We start from the raw sequence: 21,202 nt of genomic DNA on the forward strand, positions 1-21,202 counted from the left end.
CATCTTAACACCTGTTTTGTTGCCATAAAAAGTGGAAAAACCTATTATCATTAGATTTTTGTTATCCAATTTGAACAAAAATCACGTATTCACATGTGCATACACGTTGGGTCTTCTTACTGCCGACCGATTCCAAATCCGCCTTAAGTGAAGAGCATACACCTCTAACTCCAATTAGGGTGTAATCGTAAACATAAACAGCTGCTGTCATCCCTAATTACAGGTCGACTCAGTATGTCATTTCGCCACGACGTAACAAATCAGGTGAATGAATTCGATATACGTTTATATTCGCATTTATGGAATTTCGAACCTCTAAATTATACATTTGGTGGGGGAGAAATTGTCGTTTTGTCTCCTTTGCGTGCATTTCCCGCTGCGCCAGAGTTGCTCTTGCATGGCGCTGTGCGGGTTTCCCCAACGCTCTCCGTGCCGCAAAAGTTCGGCTCGTCTTGGTTTCGATCCTTTGTTTTGACCAAACCCGCTACTTATTATACTGTGTGATTTCATCCCCTTTTTTCCAACGTTCTTAAGTAAAAATAGTAAGTGAAGATACACAGAAAGAGGCCATTCAATGTACAAGTGATAGCATAAATGCATAACGAGACTGTGAAGCAAAGATGTTAAAGTACCGCAGAGTTTATATTTTGTTTGTTTCGCGACTTATTTTGATTATTAGACTATACAAAAAAAAGTGGCTTGCCTTCTGGCTGGATTCCTGTCTGCCTGGCTGGTGCGCAAGTGCGGCATTCATCACAGACATCTGACGTGACATCATGCCCCCTCCTCCGACCGAAACGTGACCAAAAGAGGGAGGTTCTCTTCTATTGTTGTGTATGGCGATATGTTCAGGAGATACTGGTAGGAACCTCCTGGTTACACCAGCCCACAGGGGATTATTGTCCTTCCGTCGTGCATCTGTAGTGGTGGTACGTGCTGGCGGGGAGGATCGTGAGACAGCGCGTGGTGGGTGGCTACATCACGGTCCGCAGGCGGGTGTCCACATCGTGGTCCGCATAGGCCCCGCCCCCTGGAGCGGAGGGCTATGTAAGGCGATGTGCGGCAGCACTCGGGGAGTCGTTAACCAGTGAAGACAGAAGACGGAGGAAGAGATAGGGCCCTGAGACCCCTAGCCCCGCTGCCCTTGTAAGGGCCGGGACTCTGTGAGGCTCAGAGGCGAGGCCTTGGGATTCACGGCCCGACGTCCTTGTAAGGGCCGGGCTGTGTAACCCAGTGGTCGAGACCTGTGCCCTGGCAAGGCGGGTCCGATAGCTCCCCGTGGGGAGAGCGTAGCCGGAGAGCCTGAGAGCGTAGCCGGAGAGCCCGAGTGCGTGGCCGAGTTAGGCATGCGTAGCGTAAGGGAGAGCCTGAGTGCGTATCCGAGTTAGGCACGCGTAGCGTAGGCGGTATCTCGGCTGTGCCTGTTACTGTTGCACCAGTGTTAATAAATAAGTGCTGCCCCATCAACTCGTCTCCCGCCATTATTGAGATATTACAACTGGCGTCAGAAGTGAAACTGTCTTCAAGATATGGATACCAGGAAGACTAATCGGACTCACGAACGAGACCGGGAAGACGACCACGACGAATCGGGACAGCGAGCTTCGGGAGGAGAGGAAGAGGAGATGCCGACACCACAGAACCTTTCGGATTACACATCCAAAAATGGGAGGGGTGGGGCTGGGTGGAGAGGGGAGGGTGGGGAGGGGCTGGGTGGGGAGAGTGGGGCTGGGTGGGGGGTGGGGCTGGGTGGGGAGGGGCTGGTCAACCCGTGGTGCCCTTATACAACTCAACGTTTAACCTACTCACGCCGGCTTGTGCCCGCCCTCAGTCGGGCATATTTGCGGAATACACCACGCCGCCGTTGACCCTGGCCATTGACCGAGCAACCCAACGTTCCTACCAGCTCCCTCTGCAGGAATGTGTTAAATTCCAGTGTCAAGGTCTGCGAGCCACGAGAGGGCTTCAGGAGAGAGTTTGCTTCGTTTTGCTGTCTCTGTTGAAGGAGCGCAGACGAACGTGGTTTACGAGATGTTCCAGAATGTGTTGCATGGCCATAGTTGCAATTCTAGATTTGAAGCTTTCGTGACTGCAAGGATTCATATTCTTAGGTTTTTTTCGGTAAAGTCACGTAGGTAAGAAATTAAAATTATTTAACTTTTATTCATTTGAATTTTTTACCTACGTGACTTTACCGAAAAAAACCTAAGAACATAGTTGCAATGTTGATGATGTTCTGATGCGGTTGATGGAACACCAGTATCTTCGAGGAATGTCAATGTCAGGCGGTTAGGGTGTTTGGGTATCAAATGAGGTGTTTATTCTGTTCACCAGCATTCTTCATGATGGTAGCTTTCTCGCGGCCCGCCTGTTACATGTTTTTTGCGTCATCTTAAACGCAATACCGTCATCAAAGCACTCTTTCAGCAATAGCCTCAACATGTGACCGATAAACTGCAGGCGTTTTACAATCCTTTTAGGAGTTTGAGGTCCTCACACACGACCATGCTCCTCTCAGCCACACTTTCGCAAAACACATTGTTGAGCTCGAGATTTTTCGATCCTTGGCCCTCAGATTTGGAATGCTCTGCCTGAAGAACTGCACCTGAACGCTAAGATTCTTCCACTTACAAACGACAAACCTACTCGTTTCGTATGTTAGATAAGATAGTGATTTTGTTATCTTTTCTGGACGGCGCTCTGAAGCCATTTGTTGGTATGCTGCACCTTATAGAAGTGTAAAATTATATTCTGGTTAGAACCCACTGCATGGGACCCGGCGCACGTAGTTTATACCTACGAAAATCACCCAGGAATGTCTGTCCTTAATGCTCGTGACGTCACTCCACATCGACCAGCCCCCCTCATTAATATTCATGAGCAGGTGACGTCCTCCAAATGGACACCCCCCCCCCCCCCATTATGATGACCTACTATGAGCCAATAATGTCTGTGTGCAACGCTCGTGACATCACTTCACGTAGACCAGCCCCCCTCATTAAGAATCATGAACAGGTGATATTATCCACATGGACCCCCCCTCATTAATAATCATAAGGTGACGTCCTCCAAATGGACACCACCCCTCATTAATAATCATGAGCGGGTGACGTCACTCAATACAGTACTCCCCTCACTAATAATCATGTGCAAGTGACGTCACTCCACATCAAACAGCCCCCCTCATTAATAATCATGAACAGGTGAAACTTGCAAGCGAAAAGCAGACCGCGACGTGATATTCATTGCATCAATGCGTGTGCAATTTGTAAGGGTGAGGTGACACAAACCGATTTCATTTAAAGGTTATAATCCCTTGTTCAACATGACGTCCTTTTTACTTTGATGTCTCAGTAGCGTTACGAAGATCGCGTGAGGCGAGGGTTCTTTCTTTGTAGTGAGGGTTGTGAGTTGACGCCGAGGGGGGAGAAGGCGCCTCGGCCCCCCATGTGGAGTGACGTCAGCCGCTAATTATTATGGGGGGGCGTGTCCATTTTGAGGACGTCACCTAATTTATTATTTTATCTTTATCTTTAGACGTGACTTAACCGAAAGAACCAAAGAATAATTCCTGCAGTCACGAAAGCTCCAAAAATTAAGATAGGACGTCACCTGTTCATGATTATGAATAGTGGGCTGGTCGATGTGCAGTGACGCCACGACCATTAAGGACAGACATTCCTGGGTGATGATAGTAGGTACATGGCCGATGTGCTCGATTTGGATGCAAGGGAAAAAACATTGCTTAACTCTTAAAATCCACATTTGTCGCAGATTTCTGGAATTGCTGATCAGGTGACCAGGTCCTCCTGCAATCCGCATTTTTTTTTTGCATATTGATGTAGTTGCGCAGTTAACAATTCTGTCATCTGTACCACACCGCAAATTCACGTCCCAGGATGTTTGTAGTGCGTCCCGAAATTGTGTTCACGTGGTATGCCTCCCTGCGAAATATAGCGTCCAAGTTGTGCCCTGCACATCACCGTGGATTGGAGTTTTTATTATCGAAAAAAAAACCCTGCTGGTCGTAACACAACAGGTTTAGAGTCACGTGAACACGTATGAAACGCGGCAGCACCAGGCTTTCTAAGATCTAAAGTGCTGCATGTATTTGAGATTTAAATGAAGATTAACACCACCTCCTCTGGGCAGTGTTTTACTCAAGTTAATACGCCGACCAACTTTTCCCATTTTACCTTTAGCACCAACTTTTAGCTCAGGCATTTTTTTGCAGCGCTTCAATTTTAAGTGGCACCATCACACATCTTTAATAAGCAAAATTGTAAATACACAACATTTAAAACATAAGTAATTTATAATGGTGCTTCAAATATTTAAAGGGTTTTACTTGATATGTACAACAAAACGCAACCATAACAAAACATAATTGAAAACACCATTGCCAAAATTCACCCAAACATATTGCACAAAATATCCAGTTAATACGGTGCGAAAAAAAGAATTGAACAATTACTATAACACAGGGAAGAAATTAAAAATGTCAATATTTACTTACACATTTTGATCGAGGTCATATCTAGTAATTTCGAAAAACATAGAAATTATACAGCTTCCTGTTATGGTCTGAAGAGCACCGAGAATCAGACTGAATATCCAGCCTGAAACGTGTTGTTTCACAAAATATAATAAGGGTAAAAGCAGCAATCTTGAGGGCAATTAGGAAAATATACCAAACCGTGAGCTGAATATCACTAAATTGAGTAGTTCAATGGTGTTATAAATGTATCATATTATTATCATTATACCTTCCAGCGCGGATCCGGTTCAGGAATATGAATACTTTATGACTTTTCCATTAACATCTAGGATATATCTGCCCACATATGACAAAAGCCTACCAGAATGCAAAACATTCGCTTAGTTAGCATGAGAGCTATATAGTGCAGCAGATTAACATGCTTTTGGCCACAAATGCACGTGTTTGACAATATTTGGAAGTTTGATGGAATCCATTCCATATGTGATAGAAACTCAGTTCTATTTTTTCAACAAACTAATTCACTTTGAAAGTTATATACATTTTAATAATTTAAAAAAATCACATTGGTCAAGAGCACTATATATAACAAATAAGCATTTTGGGCAATATCCCTTTCCTCTACACTGGAAAAGGGCCAATGCCTGAAACTAATATAGAAAACAATTATGCACACTGTTATGGACATTGACTGAGGTTTCAACCTAATATATATGTTATTAGGCAGTGTTTATTGACAAATGTGGCAAGTTTTAAAATATTTATGTTTGCACACTACTGCCAATATGGCCATTTCTTTGTGTTAAGTTTGATTAGAAAAGTATCTGTTAACATCAACAGTGCATTCCGTGCTGTAGGCTGCCGTCTACCATTGTTATAGCCTCCTTGCTTAAGGTGATGCAGAATGTCATGAATTAATCGCTTAAAAAAATATATACATCTTGCAATGTAGCAGCCATTAATGCTGCCAGTTGACACCATACATTGCCTGCTTAGTGGGCGGTGTGTACTCTGGGTATACTTGGGGCTTCTGAAATGTTGCTAGCTAATCTCATCATCTGTGGCCACTGAGTCTCTGTCGGAAAGTGGCTCCAAGCTGTTGCTTGTGCTGTCCTCTTCTTCCTCCTCATCCGAGTGGTGGCATGGAGAGACCGCCGCTGCCGCCGTGTGAAATAACCTGACGAGCTCACGAAACCGACGGGACACCTGTAGAGACAAACATCATAAACAGGTCAACTAATGCCACTCATAATAACACTGATACACGGTTACAATAGACAAATCACACCTTTTGCCAATGTGCCAAGCATCCACGCGCACACGCGTTACTTAACAAATCTGTTTCAATACCTGTGTTTCAATAAAAAGATGATCAGTGGTAAAGTTACACGGATCATAATGTTAAACAAGGTGTGCCAATAAACAATTTACTTATTAATATAGGCTTCTCCTTTGTCAAAGTATCTACCCTTTAAAAAAGAAACATTTACTTGAGGTCCATCTTGTATTTAATGTCGTGATTTCAAGGTAGACCTACCTGTATAAACACAATGACGTGCCGAATTGCATTTTACTGTCACCAGTTACATATACATATATATCCTTTTAATGCCACAGTATTATTAGTGGATGTTTTTTATTATTATGGTTTTAAATCTTAATTATACGTGGTCAAGCTCCTGAGCAACAGAATGAAATGGAGCACCTGGTGTTTGGATTTGCTTATTCATGAACCTAGTAATGCCACCATTGGAATGTGGAATTTCCACCATTGGCTACCATCACAATTTGTCAATTTGTTGTCAAGATGGCAGACGAGCGTCGACTGTGCTAGTGATTTAAGTGCGGTGTCGATACTGTGGCCAAAACACATTCCTGCGGAGGGAGCTGGTAGGAACTTTGGGTTGCTCGGTCAATGGCCAGGGTCAACGGCGGCGTGGTGTATTCCGCAAATATGGCCGACTGTGAGGGCGGGCACAAGCCGGCGTGAGTAGGTTAAACGTTGAGTTTTATAAGGGCACCACGGGGTGACCAGCCCCTCCCCACCCAGCCCCACCCCTCCCTCACACCCCCCACCCAGCCCCTCCCTGCACGACGGACGGACACAATAATACCCTGTGGGCTGGTGTAACCAGGAGGTTCCTACCAGTATAACATTTTGTCAAGTACGTGTCCACTGTCAACATTTGGTAAAGAGACTTTGATACATCTGGTACAGTTTAATTACTTCATACAATTATTGTAATGAATGTCATTCTTATTAGACTCATACGGAGGGATTGAATTGATCTGTAAACATTTACTGATAAAAGCCGTAATCCAGATGTGGTCTGACAAAACATGTTTTGGACAGCAGGATGTCAATGTTCTCTTGGTTACAAGAAGTTGTACTTTTTATTTGTATGGTTTTCCATGGCAATGGGTCAAATATATTACAGTACTATCTTGATTTAAAGCTTTCGTGACTGCAGGAATTCATATTATTTGGGTCTTACGTGACTTTGCCGAAAGACCCAAACAATATATTACAGTACTGTGGTCAAGTATCCCAATAATAAGACTGCTACTTCATGCACCGATTTGTTATCTCTAACCCCACACCGTAAATGACAGTGTACAGTGAGTCAGTGAGTTAAGAGGGGCCTTAGCAGATTGATATATTGATGTGTGAGAGAACACACGTAAATGGTATGTTGCTTGAAATACCTTAAACAAAATGAACAGATGTAACTAATCAATTTAGAAAATACACATCGCATTTAATATGAATTTGTCAAATGTGTAATGAAGTTCCATAAAATGCATAAGGCATACAACGACTGCTACACAATGTTTGAAGAATCATTGCTCATATAAACGTACATTGCAGTTTGTTAAGAACTGTATATTTCTTAAGTTTGTTAAGCTACACATGAACATCACATTACCTACAGAAAAAATTCCCATGATTTATTATTTGGAAGGACTAAAAGCCTCCACTGCAGGCATACACATCCAAGAACTGTGCACACAACGATAAGGTACAGTCTTTTTTTTTATAAACTCATCACTTTTGCCACTTCTGTTAAATTATGCCATACAAGCATTGTAATTGCTACAAACTTGTTAAACATTTCAAACATGGTATAACGAAATGTATGAATTATACAATCGCAATTATTTTTACTCCACCCCAAATAAAACTAAGCTTATGTCCTATATGCATAATACTACACCACGGCCAACTAGAAATACATATACAGACAGCAGCAAACAACTATGGCATGACGAACATTGCCTTGAGAGGCAATTGTCATTTACCCAAGATTATACAGACCTAAACAGACACGACATAAAGTCAGACAAATTTCCACTCCATTATGCAAAAACACCTTCTATTGTAATAATTGAAAGCCCCTTTGTCAATCCTCTGCAGGATGAAGGGTCCCATATGCCATATCGGGATTGTTTGATCATACATCACCACGCGAGTGAGTACAAGTTGCTGAAAGGGAGCCATGACCGGTTCAGATATCACTTGCCACTGATGTTAGCAGTGACCAGGAATTGAACTTCGACTTTCGAGTTGAGAGTGCAGTCCACTCACCGATACGCCGCCATTCAAACTTGGAGTGAGCTATGCCACGTCATGTAAAAATATCATATAACTCTCACAGTAGGTAGTAAAAATCATCGGAACTGTAATGTGCCAAATTAAATGGAAAGCCACATTTAATATGGCTTGTTTGTGCAGTTATATTGGTGACTGGGCTGAGACAATCACCTTAATGCACTTGCAAAGCTGGTTTAATCCCATGCGAATTGGCGGTGTACACTACCTAATTACTTATTTATTTACGTGTTTGAGTGTGATTTTTATTGCATAAATGCACACTGTATAAGCGATAGGTTAAAAAAACACACAAATACTGTACCTCTTGTGAGCTCTTATTACCAAGCAGTTTGGCTATTTCAGTAAAAGTAGCTCCATTTGCTCCTTTCTCTTGGCAGGTGGTTAAAATAATCTTGTCTGCTTCCCTGAAATACAATAAGGCAAAAATGATACAAGAGCCTGCATCAAAATTCACATGCAAATCCACGTACAATACACGCGTATTACAGTAACAAACACTTGATCGACAGGTTGCTTAGTGGGATAAAAAGTGCTGGCACTCCCGTCGCTACAAAGACAATCTGGCCAGCTTGGAAGAGTAGCTCGTAAAAATATCCTTGAGCAGCCCTCTAAAGCTTTCCACCAGTAGTGGTGTGATCAAGAAATTGCAGTCATACACAGAATCTAGCCACGTGGCACAGCCGTAGAGAGAGCAGCTCACTATCAGCAGGTTGAGAGTCCAAATCCTCGTTGGGGTTTTTACTTAGGTCCATCATCTCTCCGGGGTAAATAAAACGTGTACCACTTTGCGGGGAAACCAACGGTTGTTACCCTATTGATAGACTCACCCCGAAAGATGAATGGAAAATGTCTACAAATGGCTCATGGCTATACATGGGAGATAACCACTGCCTCTGCTCGTTTGAACAGAACATACATTTCCAATTGAATAAACAGTATCTTTCCTATGGAGGGATTGACCTCTGACATGAGAATATAAAATACGACTGGCATAGAGCCTCGAAATGTGATAACTGCCATACCAATGCTTGTTTGGGCAGGAAAACATTTTGACCTACTTATAAGCACATGAAAAAACATGGATTAGTCTGAAAAGAGTTTGTATATGTTTATTGTAAAATACTATTCATATTCTGTTATTTATACGAACACCTTGGATTGTGAAATACAGTTTCATTACCTTCATTATATTGAGTGATTGAATGGAGTGTAAACATTTAAATAATTGGAGCCTCGGCTACAGACAGTCAGGAGAACGATAGTTTGTGTGACGTTTTGTTTTGGAAACATGTCACATTTTCAAGTTACATGTAATTTGAAAATGCTTTAAAACTTATATAAATGTTCCGTTGCTGATCATTGAGTCACAAATCTGGAGTGCCTTTGTAAAAAGCCACAGGTTGAAGTCTGTAATGTGTAATGCACCTGCATCTGCCATGATTCTACTTCTGGCGAAAAAGCACTTGTTCTTGTGATGGGAACAAGAAGATGATTCACTAATCAAAAACATCAGGTTCTAAATGAGTTGGAAATATTTATTATAGACGCATCAGGGAGCCTTATGAGGACACTTCATACAAGTGTGCCCTTGTGTTTTCAAATAAGCTTTCATCAATTGCATCAAACAGTGCATAAACACAATCATGCTTCTCACATACCATAAATAATTTGCCAATAAACATGAACAGGGCATTCAAGAGTCAAATGTGGGCCTGAAAATGTATCACCAAATAAGTCTGTGATTACCCGAAATCCATAACGTAAACACAACTAACCAATTACTTGCATAGGACACATTAACTTGTACCTTGTAAGCAAGTTCTTCCCCACCCTTTAACAATGAAATATTTCATGCCACAGTTAAATCAGGTGACACAAAATGTGGTTCCCCACCAGGTGAGCGCAATTGGTAGAACCTCTCATCAATAAATCTGCCAAAAAGATCCAGCAGATCCAAAACAACCATCTGCTCTATACCACATCAGTCCTACCTATGTGTTATGAAATAAATAATACAGCCCAAACAAGGCCATTTAACACGAATAGTGATAAATGTACCAAAAAGGTTTCACTTTGTCTTTGTCCGATCTAAAATGTTCAGCATATATATAGGCATAACTCTTTTCTGTGTCTCCACATCCAATTAGAGATATATTTTATTCCATCAGACTATTTGATTTTCAGACCAATATAATCCAGCAGCATTTGTTTAAGCATGCAAACTCTGGACTGGTTACAACCTTCTTGATGCCATCATTAGCTGGATAAAAAAAATTCTGCTGGGTTACCAGCAATTTGTTCAAGGTTTCAGACAATTTGTGCAGATTTATAGCATTATAATTGAACATAAAGTGAATGCCACCTGTAAGAAGAACCTTTTACTAAGTCTTAAAAAAATAAAGTCCTGATATAAAACTAGATATGCCAGGCTGTAACATAAGAGATTACGTTTCTCCAAATGGCAGGCCAACAATTTCCACGGGGTATAAACAAAAAAATAATCCCATCAGAGATGCCACAACATCTCTGCAGCAGCTTAAATTGTGGTCATAGCAGCCTATCCAATGCTAGTAAGAGATGTCATACTCAGAACATTTCCAGGCCTTGTTTTAGGCTCACTGAGCTTATTTTGCAAGGCATAAAATGTATAAAAATATGAAAACAAGAAACAAATATTGTAATGCAGAACATGTTCAAAATAACACGAAGCAACAGAAAATGAGACATAACTGCAAAAGTTATTATTTTAAAACCTACATCTATTCAAGTAAAGATACTATTCAAACGATGATTTTGTTTCAAAACAGGTTTCAAATAAAATCACAGCATGTTGATGTACATTAGAAATTACTGGCAGCATATCATTATAATAAAATGTCTACAAAAAGGAAATACCCTGCTTTGAATGTCACAGTCGAGTATATTGATATTGTTAACAACCTTAGTGGTATGCTGGTCATGTAGAAGAATAGGAGCAGAGCATTACTATAATGAGAATTCATAATGAAGCATTGAAATCTGTTTCATTTGGAAATTATACCTCCCACGTAAATCCAAGCCACAATGCTTATGCGATGCTTTACCAGGCAAAATTGGAGACAAATTGAGTTTGCTTGATTTTCTTTTTCATTTTTTAACATGCATTAGGAAAATTGGTCCATTCAGAAAAATATTTAGACATTTATTTATTTCATTTCACGAATATTAACACCTTCAGTGGACGCCATAATGAATGCAGATATCGCAGTAACTCGCTCTAAATGGATCGGCTAGGGTTTGATAGTGATTGTGTTTTCTGTTGACATTCACACGTAATAATCACAACATATTGCTCACCTGGTCCACAACACCACGAGCTCCCCTGTAGAGCTCACTGTGCTGTTCTTGGCACACACCACATGGAGACGCTCCAAAGGCTCAGCCTGATGCTTGCTGTTACCGCTTTGTACAGTGCCACTGCCATGTTCCTTGGCCTTGACTGATCTGACAAGTGACGAAGCGATGTCTGTGGCACATTCTGTGGTTGTTTCTCCCCGGGAGCTGCTTTGCTTCGGTTGACTGCACGACTCAAACTGGGTTCTACTTGCCTTTTCATCGGCAGAATTTGCGCCCAATGAAACTCTCAGCGATTTTTCATCAGATGGAGTCCTCTCAGATTTATGCAGACATGTAGGGGTGGATTTATGGTCTCTCGTGGGACTATCAACAGTTGGTCCAGTCTGTACAATACTTTCTAAAACAGGACTGTCAAAATTAGCCTGTACAACGTCTGTGTTATTGTGAGTCTGTAAAATTACAGAATCTTTTCCATCACCGTCTATGTTGTTATGAAACCCCTCAGATTTTTTCAAGGCAGAGAGGCTTTCTGTAACTTGAGTAGGAGGGTCTTGTTCAGTCAGCTGAGATAGATGCTCAATTTCTTTACGTTTTCCAATTTTTATATCTCCGGAAATCTAAAACATACGAAAACATACTTAATTTAAAAACAGTTTTTCATAACGTTTCTACAGAACATTGTATTTACTTCAGCCCACTGGATTTAGTTTACAAAACAATAATTGTACGTATTTTTATTGAGTCAACAAATGTGTACGTGACACCAACACATACTGCTTAACATTACAGGGTCTTTAGTCCACTTTATTGAAGACTGGCGGGAAGTACCCGGCGTTTCCCGGGGGAAAAATATATTTCAAAACTTCTCGTAAAAACATAACATATACATACACAAATACTAAGCTATTGTGAAAGCCCGGCGTGCCGTTTGTCTGTCCATTTGTCCGTCAACAAAATTATAAGAGGCTTGCAGAAGTCCAAAAAGTTATATAAAGTGGGGGGTAAATACTTGATCTAAAAGGTTTCCGAAAATTGTCGACATCCCCTCGCTCAAAAAATATTTGCATCCCCGCGTAGGCATATATACCTACACACCCTACATACAATAAAGTGAGTAGTATCTAGCAACTCTGCAGTAGTTACTGACTCTATAGTAGTATCTGGCTCTACAGTAGTATCTACTGACTCTGATGTTGTAGCTACTGACTGTAGTAGTATATACTGACCCTACAGTAGTATCTACCAACTCTATAGTAGTAACTACTAATGCTACAGTAGTATCTGCTGACTCTGCAACAGTATATACTGACTGTAGTGGAATCTACTGACTGTAGTATTATCTATTGACTCGAGTAGTATCTACCGACTCTACGGTAGTATCTACCGATTCTATAGTAGTATCTACCGATTCTATAGAAGTATCTGCAGACTCTGTAGTCGTATCTACTGAGTCTACAGCAGTACATACTGACTGTAGTGGAAACTACTGACTCTAGTAGCATCTACCGACTCTACGGTAGTGTCTACCGACTCTATAGTAGTAATTACTGACGATAGTAGTATCCACTAACTATAATAATATCTACTGACTCTATAGTAGTATCTACTGACCACAGTAGTATCTACTGACTGTATTGTAGTATTCACTGGCTGCAGTAGTATTTACTGACCGTATAGTAGTAACTATAATCTTTATAGTAGTATCTGCTGACTATAGCAGTATCTACCGACTCTGTAGTCGTATCTACTGACTCTACAGCAGTATATACTGACTGTAGTAGTATCTACTGACTGTATAGTAGTATCAACTGGCTATAGTCGTAACTATTAACTTTATAGTATTATCTGCAGACTCTATAGCAGTATCTGCTGATTATAGCAGTATCTACCGATTATAGTCGTAACTACTGACTCTACAGTAGTATCTACTTAATCTATAGTAGTATCTATTTACTCTATAGTAGTATCTACTGACTACAGTCGTAACTACAGACTCTACAGTAGAATCTACTGATTCATAATAAAGGTTTTTGGGTTAGAGCGTGTGGTATCTGGGTATTTTTCCTTAAACGTGAACCCCAGTTTGTGAGTTAAATCCGTTGCAAGTTGCATACACAGACAAACGGGACAGACAGACAGACACACAGACAGACAAAAATGACTTATATAGGCAAGATGATGCAAAGTTCAATAGTTGTTCAATGAAGTCACTTCCATGAAATAAGAAAATAAACAGTGATATATTTACCATGAAAAAATATCAGATTAGGTAGTAATTTATATCCTCAAGAATAGTCATATATTCATATTAAATTATGATGAGTTTGTCACCAACGTACCCTTGAATGTTTTGTTGTTGGAAAAAGCTAAAACCAAACAATAAAAGCGAGCAAACACGAGATCAAACATTGAATAAATGTAAAGAGGCCACGCATGATAATGAGTTCCATAAATGTACCTTGTTTACACAAAGCAGACATCTTTTCTTGCATTTCTTAGGTTTCAGCTCGGTGTTAGTTACTTCATGACACCTACAGGTACAGGGCTTTGCCCCTGCAGTGGAAATGTCATCCTGTTTAAAAATTCAATGAAAATAATCATTCATAAAGAGTATATCACATTGCATGGACAGTCCGTTCTGCTATAACGAGTGTTTTCATAACACGAATCTGATATAACGCGATGAATGTATCAGGGAACACATTTTTTATGACGCGGATGCAAATTGGATATTACGCGACTGAATGAACAGAACTACGTCGCACGAGTAGGAATAATCCATTGTGCGGCTGCATCGGCGTAGCATCACACAAGGCGAGATGCTGCTTTATGCTTATAGATGCTACTCACGTGCCTCAGTCTTTGTTCAGCCTGCATACGCATCTCACGCGTTATCGCGGACTGTACTTTACCAAATATTATTTGAAAAATGTCATGTTGGTGTTTTCAAAACCTACTACTCCCTAACCCATTAATTTCCCATAGCATCGTTGGTTATTATAACGCGATTTTTCCATAACGCGATATTCTTCGTGAACAAAACTACTGCCTGATCTGAGAGCAGACTGTACAAAGGATAGAAGGTGCCCAAATTAGACAACACACCTTTTCACTGCTCGATGGACCGTCCTTGTTCTTAGACTTCTCTTTATTGTATTTCTTCAACTTTGGCAAAACAACTTCTTCAAATCCATCAAACTGAAAAAGGTCAGGTCAATATTATCATTAGCTCTTTTAAAAAAACATCAGAATTCTTAACAAGTCACGTGGAAACTTTCGAATGAAATACGTTTTAAAACAAACTAACCTTTTTAGTACTATGGTATATTTAAAACTGATACACAATACATTATACATTTTTAGTTCAATCATATCATGTGCTTGCTGTGTTAAATTTACAAGTGTCTAAATTCAATGTTATATTGTCCAACTCCAGTCACACATTACGATAATTCCAAAGGATATGTGAAAACTTTGCGCATTTTAATTTTAGGTAATAATTTATTGAAAAAGAAAATCAATGACAATTACCAAAAGCAACTCATTCAAAGAGCAGCTCAAATTGATTTCCATTGCTGCCAATTACATTAGAAGATGCACCTTTTCCTTATTTTGCCCCTAGTAACAACACTAAGCACCACTCATGCCTGGATGTGTGGGATTGGAAATGTGCAGGACTTCAAATAATTATGATTTGGGAATAATGGACACATGACTCATTCGTAAAATTGTATACGTGTGTGGGCAGGCTGCAGGCCATTCAATGTCAAATCACCTATGTCCTACCACCTGAGCATTACATACTGTTAAAAAAAGGAAAAGCCACGTGCACTTTAGACAGTCCAACTTGACATTCTTCACCTTAATTTCTGCAAATTTTCACGAGGGTGGGGAATAAGTCCATCATCATTGTATAAGACAAAGGATTCACCCTTTTTATAGTCTGCAGCCTCAAACATACACTATATGCTGATATCTGCAGGACTGCGTAACTGTGCTGCAGAGAATCATGCGTGACATTGCACACGATTTAAAATCAGATTACATTTATCAAATGTGGAATTAAACAATGCTATCTGCAGGACAGATTTTAAGTGAGAAAACACAAACTACACATCAGGCAAAGAAACACCTTGAATGCATTCTAAAGCGCATGGAGCTATGACAGACAGAGCACACGTTATTATATGGAAGATAATTGAGACCAGAGGATGTTTTTTCATCATTCACTTCATCTCTGTGGGATTATGCAGAAAAGGCACGGTGAATGAGCCCCCTTCCCAGGGTGGCACAAACTGAACATAATCAGTGACAATAATGTGCCCTATTGGGCACAATGCATTATGCTCCTATCCAGGAGGGACACACAATTGCTTGTAAGAGGGCTGATTTATTTAATAAATTATTACTGCTGGTTTATATTCTAAAAAGAGCAGCCTGAGAGTATTGGAAGTTTCAGGGAGTGCAATTTAAATGCATTCGGCAGGAATGTAAAAGCTAATTGATTAAAATAGATTTTTACTCTCAACATAAGAGCTGGGTGACTCATCCACGGAATCGCTATTCGATTCATGCAATTCCACCCCGGATGAATTTTACAGGAATCACAATTCTTCGATGGGAAATTCACCTTGAAAATCTCTATTCACTCGAATTAGATTCTAACAGAGAGGCTGTGCAATATAATGGAATTCTATTGATATGCTATTGCAATCTAGCTAGTTAGCTTACGTAAACATCACTGTTCATAGCTGGCCAGAATAGAAAGTCTGGTTTATTCCATGTGGCTAGTAAAATGCATTGTCCATGTAGCCCAGACTTCCTCGTCTTGGCCGGCTTGGAGATGGTCCTTACCCAAGCCCATGTTTGATCAGAATGCACAGAGCAGTTAAGTGCATAGCCAAAGATATATATATACACACACACATATTTAACTGCTCTATGTAAATGCTACGCTATAAACTTAGGGGTTCATAACGAGCCAGCCGGTATCTACCAGAATCAATATTCAAATGTATTACCTAGGCATCGTCACACATGTTTTTAATGACAATTCCAATAGGCCGGCTAGGCCCCAAGGAGCCTGCCCCCCCTTCTTGCTTGAATACCACACCAGGCTCTACATAGCCTGACCTTCATGATTCCATGACCCCTATCACGATTCCAGTTTTGTCAATCCCACCAGGAAGAGAATACACGATATAAATTACAATTCCAGACGGGGCCGTACTCAAGATACATTTATCAAATTGTTTACAATTTAAGCAAACTATATGCTATGTACCTTTAAAATACTAGAATGCACACACCATCACATTACAAAACAAGTCAGACAGACAATACCGCTGATAGGTTACAAAAATTAAATGAAAATCATTGATCCTTGAATCTATCCTTCACCCAATATTATAACAATTCATCAAATTCCTGGGGAGTGGGGGTGGGATGGATCGTTATTAATACACATCTAGATTTATGCACCAAAATCAAACAATGCATGTGAAGACAAGATTCAATTCATTTGTCATGTTTTTATCAAAAATTGGTAATAACATATATTGTTAAATTATGACATTCTGCCACAACAAGTCATCTATGAGGTCAAGCAATGTATTGACAATACCTTATACTCTTTTTCATCTGTCCAATTTACTTCCTCAAAGTCATCCATTCTGCTTGTTGGTGGCCTCAAGTGATCAAAAAACATGGAGAACACATCCTGCAGGTAATTGTGGCCTTTCATTAGGTGCCACATCTGTGTTTTCAGCTGAAATGAAATGCAATCAAAAACATGTGAGAACATGAACCATATACCACCGCACAAGTGAGGCGTTAAACATTGTGACGAAATATAAGCAAGTTATAATCATAAAAATAACAACTGCCCTTTGTCAGTCCACTGCCATCCATGTCGTGATCAGAGGCCTTTGGGTGGGAAAGGTGCCCGTTTAAAATGACTGACAACCATTAGACTGGACCACCCAAAGGTTGGCGATCCAATGGAAAGAACAAATGGTGGGTTATTGAGAAAATAAGTTCCGTTTTGCCAGCAATATTTGCAAAATCGTGCAGAAGAAAGCTTCAGCAAGCTTGACTTACAGGTTTTGTGACTGCAGGAATTCATATTCTTGGGTCTTTCGGTAAAGTCACGTATTTTCTTTGAACCTATCTTCGTGACTTTACCAAAATACCCAAGAATACTTCAGCAAGCTGTGCTGACAATTGTATTATTTATTGGTGTTTTTAAGTATCAATAACCATCGTGCCTAACCTTTGTAGACAAGAAAACAGCATTCAGGAGAAATATTTGCAGTCATCTAAAGCTCTAAAAAACCAAAGCCAAAATTAAAATATATATTTTGAAAACATTAATATAAAAACATCAACAAACATCCCCACTAACATTACATACAACTATTACATAATACTTAAATATATGAGTCACACAACGTGGCATTTGAAGATATTTCCTGAAAATTGTACTGAACACACAAAGGCATTAATATGAATAAAGAATACATTCACCATCTAAGATTAGCCTGTCATAGTCATTATAATGTCTGGTGAAAATCAACTGCAGGAAATGTTAGAACTTAAGAAAAAAGGTTGCAACCGTCAAGCTCGAGATGAATGAGCAAAAAAAGGGTCATGTAAATCTATTTTGCTAAAATATTGACATAAGTGTGGGAAGGACATAACTGGAATAACAAAGCATAAGATGTGTACCTAGGTACATATATTTAAGTGGAACACAATGAAACATGGAATTTGAAAAAATAATAAAGCGTTTTTGGGAAGCTTAACTGGATATTGAAAAAAAAACGATACAATAAATATGGGAAGGGATCATAAATATAGATACTGAAAAATAAATGGAACTAAAGCTGAAAAGAGGCCCAAGTAAAGCATTGAGAGATGCATGTTTGAAATGGCATTAATCGATAGAAAGAGGTACAAGTGAATTAGAGAATATATGGAGGTTAATGACATAATTATAACCATTGAAAAAATTAAGTGTGCTGGGCAAGACGTGGGGCTGGAGGGTATGGATGGCCAATGGATCCATGGAATGGAATCAGAATGTTAAGTTGAGAGTATGTTCACTGAGAAAATGGATCAATGAAATCAGCTCATGTGCAGGTGCAAGGTAGATAACTACATTGTAGAATCACGAGAAATAATGGCGGCTCGGGGAGGCCCTCTTCCAGCAGTAGTTTGACCAGGACTGCTGCTTATATTAAATGATAATGAATTTGCTCCTGTTGCAATTACTGATGATTCACCAACCCACAACAATCCATAATCTGCAGCAATCGACCAACCATTACCTTCAAAGCACACACCACACCAGACACCCATTCAAGGTTTAGTAGTTACCATGGGAGAACATTCAGAACAGGCACCACAGGTCACTGGGTTTGTAGTGCCGTGAGCGAACCACTGTGCCACTGCTGCCCACATACACATTCATACTAAGGCCCTGAATTGACCAAAGGCTGAAAATCAATTGTTACGAATATCAAAGCAGACTATCAAAGAAATTTTAAAAAATTCACATGGAAGGATAACATCACAGCTGACTTCCTGGGACATTTATCTCATGGGATGACTTGTCAACACTCAACTTAGTGTGACAAGCAAATCCACCTCGGCAATGTCATTTAGGGCAGGTAGATTAAGCTGAAAAGGGTGCCGAAATAAATAATCACACAGTGCAGACTGCCAAAAAACGATGACCTGAACACTGTTTGCCAACATAGCTCTAGGCTACTCTTATATAGAAAATTATAGATGCACTCATTAAGACTGGGAAGTGTCTTTGTAAAAAAAATTAGACCTTCAGCTTTCCACTTCGAGTGCATCCTCAATCTTCCACCTCTGCTTCACGGTGATGGCAAGTGACTTGGATTAAACTGTACGTCATAATTTTGAAGTGTTATTAAATTGTAAAAAAAAATGTTGTAAACATTTCGTTGTTTGTATATTAAGTGATTCATTAAATGCATGATGCGTTAATAATGTCATTGTTAAAAACTAGAAACCATTTTTTTTTTAATTTTACCAGGTAAGGCCCACTGATCTACATAGCTTTTTTCAGAAGTGACCTGGCCACAAATGATAGCTCAACGAAGAGTATTATCACGTGGGAATTTATAGCAGCCAAATACTTTAAAAACATGTTTCTAAACGTGGAGGGAGAAATCGGAGGACCCAGAGAAAAATACACGGGACGACGGGGAGAACATGAAAACTCCAGATAAACAGCAGGCGTCAGGGTCGGGATCGAACCCATGCCTCCTGCATACATTAAAAGATTAAAGCACTTTTTCAATAGCACTGACAAAGACCATGACACATGCTATTTACATATGTATTAGTGAATAAGTGTTTTAGAAATGGAGTGACGCAATACTTCATGTTAAATCTAAAAACTCAAGAGTATACTTAGTTAACAAAGAAGCGGAAGGTTTCATGTTGGAAAAACGGTTCGCAGTAAAACGTGCCTTATTAATTCTGTACTCAAGGACAAGTTACTTCACCATCATGAGCTGTAGATTGCACTTTCAACATTGCTTCCCATAATAGCAGCTTCGAATACCCCTTTAAGCCACTTATGTTAATGGCCACGATGATGAAAGTGGTATGACACATGTCCATGAATGAATCACTGCACAGTACTTATATTTACCTGCTAAGCTTTGTATGCAGATATGAATGTGTGGAGATCCAATATTTAAATCTGTTTCCCCCTGAATCTCTGTTGAGACCATCACTGGGCTGTCTTCATCCCTAAGGTCTTCTTCAACAAATCTGCCAATTGCCTATAGGACCACTCTCTCCTATAACATGAGATGTGCCTGCTTATTCCATGTGCTAAAACTTTGTTTAAAAATATTTCTGCATTGCTGCTCCACATTTCTGGAATACTCTTGCCGCTCAACTACAGCTTTGCTCCCTCCCTTCACTTCCCCTATTTATTTCCCTACAAGGCTAAAACACAGAGCTAACCAGGACATGCACCTAATTTTTATTAGCAGTTTTTTTATATCGTATGCTTCTTTTACAACCATTATATTTAATTGTTTGTTTGTAGTGCAAACTTCCTTAAAGACCCTCTACTCGTTCTCTGCAATAATGAGATTGTGTTTTTGTTGCTCCCTATGCTCATGTACCACGGATCTCCCTTGTAAAATAGCCGAGCAACTGGCTAAATGGAATCATGCAGGTAATAAACGTAACAGAACTAAACTAATAATACTGACGAATGTGTTTTTTTATACATTGTTTGTAGTGACCACCAGTGCCATGAGGTAGAACACACTCGACTGAAAAATACATATAATAATCATATTATCCACAATAATACCTACTATAATCACCCAGGAATGTCCTTAATGCTCGTGACGTCACTCCACATCGACCAGCCCCCTCATTAATAATCATGAACAGGTTACGTCCTTGATTTAAAGCTTTCGTGACTGCAATAATTCATATTTTGGATCTTTTGGTAAAGTCACGTAGATAGGTTCAAAGAAAATACATTTTTTTTTACAAAAAACGACGACGTTTTGATCACAACACAAGCGATTGTCATCAGGAGGCAAGGAAATATGGGGAAAGCTGCTGAGGCAGACTGTTTAAAAGGTTTAAAATGGGTGTAGCCCAAGGGTCATAAACGGAGAATGCGGGGCTAGTGATACTCTTTGGCTCTTTCGGTAAAGTCACGTAGGTAGAAAATAAAATAAATTAAATCA

At 39.9% G+C, this 21,202-nt stretch overlaps 1 protein-coding gene across 2 annotated transcripts in view; it reads right to left on the reverse strand.

The window, feature by feature from the left end:
• Positions 1-3,975: 3,975 nt before the first annotated feature.
• The window catches only part of LOC144953834 (GON-4-like protein), a 53,407-nt gene continuing 36,180 nt past the window's right edge, over positions 3,976-21,202 (reverse strand). Inside the window, exons 21-26 of one of the 2 annotated variants that reach the window (XM_078884488.1) lie at positions 17,071-17,214; positions 14,553-14,645; positions 13,906-14,019; positions 11,448-12,064; positions 8,413-8,515; positions 3,976-5,704 (exon numbers count right to left, since the gene is read on the reverse strand). In XM_078884488.1, coding sequence (XP_078740614.1) covers positions 5,540-5,704; positions 8,413-8,515; positions 11,448-12,064; positions 13,906-14,019; positions 14,553-14,645; positions 17,071-17,214 — 1,236 coding nt within the window. In that variant the 3' untranslated portion in view covers positions 3,976-5,539. Of the gene's footprint in view, positions 5,705-8,412; positions 8,516-11,447; positions 12,065-13,905; positions 14,020-14,552; positions 14,646-17,070; positions 17,215-21,202 lie in introns of those variants that run through there. The other variant, XR_013640912.1, reaches the window with a different exon arrangement.

This window comes from Lampetra fluviatilis, chromosome 3 (genome assembly GCF_964198595.1).
Source record: "Lampetra fluviatilis chromosome 3, kcLamFluv1.1, whole genome shotgun sequence".
NCBI classification, from domain to species: Eukaryota; Metazoa; Chordata; class Hyperoartia; order Petromyzontiformes; family Petromyzontidae; genus Lampetra; species Lampetra fluviatilis.